The 3,519-nt window shown below is 27.1% G+C and overlaps 1 protein-coding gene across 1 annotated transcript in view; it reads left to right on the top strand.

The window, feature by feature from the left end:
* The window catches only part of LOC107643883 (2-alkenal reductase (NADP(+)-dependent)-like), a 16,835-nt gene extending 14,402 nt beyond the window's left edge, over window positions 1-2,433 (top strand). The window contains exon 5 of the mRNA XM_016347631.2: window positions 1,935-2,433. Within this exon, the coding sequence (XP_016203117.1) occupies window positions 1,935-2,313 (379 nt within the window). The 3' untranslated portion in view covers window positions 2,314-2,433. The remainder of the gene's footprint in view (window positions 1-1,934) is intronic.

The following is a 3,519-nucleotide window of genomic DNA, read 5'->3' as shown; positions in this document are numbered from 1 at the left end:
CTCTCACCTTTAATATAAATTATAAAATTTATAAATGTTTTAAACGAAAACGTAAAACTAGCAAAGAACCCACAATTTATTGGCTTTTAAACAAAAACGTAAAACATGTGTAGCATAAATCGTTGGCTTTTATTAGGTTTTAAGGTCTTCAAAAATCTAACCTAAAACACAGAAAAGTATCACGAGTTAGTGGGTTGAAGATATTGCAGCATAAAATTATTTTAAATGTCATGATTTATGAGAATATGATATAAATTCAAGATGATACCCACGATTTAGGAACATAAGGAATCAAAACTCAATCAAAGGCAACGATTTAGTATGTCAATCAGAACATTTTGATGGTATAAATTTGTCAAAGTAATATAGAAGAGTGTAGTAGAGTGAAAAAATAGGTGATAGTTTCTTAGCATTTGTTCATTGTATGGGAGAAATTAAAGAAACTAGATAATCTCTCGGTCCATTATTAATCAAGTTGATGTTAGTTAAAACTTTTTTCTCAATGCTTTTTGGAGTGCTAATAGAGACAATATTAATATTACAATACAGTAAGTTAATCTTAGTTAAAATATTTTCATGTACTCTTTTAATACTAATTGAGATGCAAGTTTTAGTTAAAAATTTTAACAGTGTAATTTAATTTACTTGTTAATATTCCATCCAAATTTGTTAACATTTCATCCAAATTTTAACTAAAACTAACATCTCGGTTAATACTAAAAAGAGTAGATAAAAAATATTTTAACTAAGATTAACTTACTGTATTGTAATATTAATATTGTCTTTATATTAGCACTTCAAAAAAGTATTGAGAAAAAAATGTAAACTAAGATCAACTTAATCAATAATAGATTGGTGGATTATTTAATTTCTTTAAAAAAAAATTTTCGCAATGAACAAATGCTAAGAAACTATTATCCATTTTTTCACTCTATTACACTCTTCTATATTATTTTGGCCAATTTATACCGTCAAAATGCTCTAATCCATACACTAAATTATTACCTTTCAACGAATTTGATTCCTGACGTTCCTAAATCGTAGGTATCATCTTAGATTTATATCATATCCTCATAAATCGTGGCATTTAAAATGATTTGTATTTCAGCATCTTCAACCCACTAAATCATAGTATTTTCTTGTATTTTAGTATAGATTTTTGAAGACTTTAAAACCCAATAAAAGCCAACTATTTATGTTATATATTATTTCACGTATTTGCTTAAAAGCCAACAAATCGTGGATTTTTTTTTGTTGGTTTTACATTTTCATTTAAAATATTTATAAATCACACAATTTATATTAACGGTGAGAGGATTTGCTTTTAGGACAATTTAATAATTTTTGTGTTCATATCATTTAAATACGTAAATTACCCAAAAAGAAAACACACATACACACATGCATGTATATATGTTGCTTAACTTATTTTTAATATATATCTTATATTCTAACATATATTTTATACTAGTGGTTGATTTTAGTACACATCTAATTAACATGGTTGATCATCATCACTACCACTACTAATATTATTATTATTGCTGTTGTTGTTGTTAAAATCTAAACCCTAATTTAAATAAAAAACATTTATCATGTCCTGGCCTCTTTTCAATATTTTTAGTTGAATAAAAGTACTTTTAAAGCGTTAGTAATAAAATGGATTTTACTATGTATGTGTTTATGGTAGCTACAGTAACTATGTAAGTGTTATAAAAATTAAAGTCACAATTTTTTTTTTATATTTTGGTAACATTTCTTTTAGTAACACTTTTTAAAAAGTGTTGTTAAATTATAAAAAAAATGTTTAACTCTAATTTTAACATACTTCTTGAAATACTGTAATTACTGTAGCATAGATATACTCGAATGCACCTAGTAATTAATAATCAAACGAACATATATGAAATTGTTTATTCTATTTTTAATTTTAGGTACTTTCCTAATGGAATTGACGTATATTTCGACAATGTTGGGGGAGAAATGCTAGAGGCAGCAATTGCGAATATGAATACATTTGGTAGAGTATCTATTTGTGGAGTAATCTCACAATATACTGATGCAGAAAAGAGATCATCACCAAACATGTTGAATGTTGTGTATAACAGAATCAACATTAGAGGATTTTTGGCTGCAGATTTTATGAATGTTTTTCCAGACTTCATTGCGAAAACATCAGCCTATCTTCAAACTGGAAAGTTGCATGTGATTGAAGACGTGTCATCTGGTGTTGAGAGCATCCCTTCTGCTTTTGTAGGAATCTTCAATGGAAATAATGTTGGAAAGAAAATTGTTAAGGTAGCTGAAGAATAATAAGCAAATAAGTTACAGATGATATTTAATAAAATTTGGTGTAACTAATTTAACCTTTATGAAGGTAAATAGTGTGTAATGATGAGCAAAGTTAATAAAATTAATATTCCTTATTGTCCATTAAATCACCAAATGAAACCATGAAAGCTGATAATACACACAATTTGGTATTTTGAGGTAAAAAAAAGTAGTCACTCAAAAAGATATAATAATAATAATAATAATAATAATAATAATAATAATAATAATTTATTATCTATTTTGACATTAGGATGGTGTAGTAAAATGAATAACACTTTCGAAGTTATCAGATTAAGTTGGAAAAGTTGTATGCACCTATATCAATGATGGATCAGACATGCATACACTTGACTATGCTACATTACCTAACTATATCTTGGCACGTGTAACTCACTCACAATATAATTCATTGTGTTTGAGTCATAATAAACTAACTAGTTTTTAGATTTTAGATAATTTATTATAAAAGAATTACTAAAAACTTACGAAGTAATTAAAAAAAACATGAGTCAAATGAGTCGATGTGTCTAACTCGTTAATTGATGAGCAAAAAATCAATGTATTCAGATATTGGGAAGTGTACCAAATCGTTCAAGTAATACCATTGTGAGTGAATATTATTCCCACGAGAATTAATAGATTGAGACAAGAAACGTCTAATTAAATCTCTAATTAGATTGATCAAACTTTGGCAAGAGGATTGTAGATTTGAATTAGAAGCAAGAACACTGAAGAAGATGACGAGAGAATGCTTTATGAGGTTGGAAGAAAATCAATGGATGAGGAAGTTGAAGGCCTCGAAGATGTTTGATTCTTAAAATACAATGCTTATCCTTTCTTATTTTAACTCATGCAAAAATCTTTTCACAGCAAATAATTTATAATCAAATTCCAGTTCCTTGGTAATTTAATTTCTCTTAACCCAATTAATCGCTAATTCTTTGGTCAACTAATCAAGAGAAGAGATGAAAAGCGGTTTTGATTTTTAAGCCACACAATATTCAAAAACTATCCCTAGTTGAATTATATATCACGTATTCAAAACTAGTTCTAAATAATTGAAGATTATAAGATGAGTTTTAAGCTAATTCCGAAATTAATTTTTTTGAAGTAATAACAGAATCTGTAACACCCACACCACTAGAATGTCATGTTTTTGGTTGCACCACTTTGATAATGAGAATA

Source organism: Arachis ipaensis, chromosome B05, assembly GCF_000816755.2.
Source record: "Arachis ipaensis cultivar K30076 chromosome B05, Araip1.1, whole genome shotgun sequence".
NCBI classification, from domain to species: Eukaryota; Viridiplantae; Streptophyta; class Magnoliopsida; order Fabales; family Fabaceae; genus Arachis; species Arachis ipaensis.
Note: the sequence above shows the minus strand (reverse complement) of the source record. Positions and strands in the feature narration are given on the sequence as shown.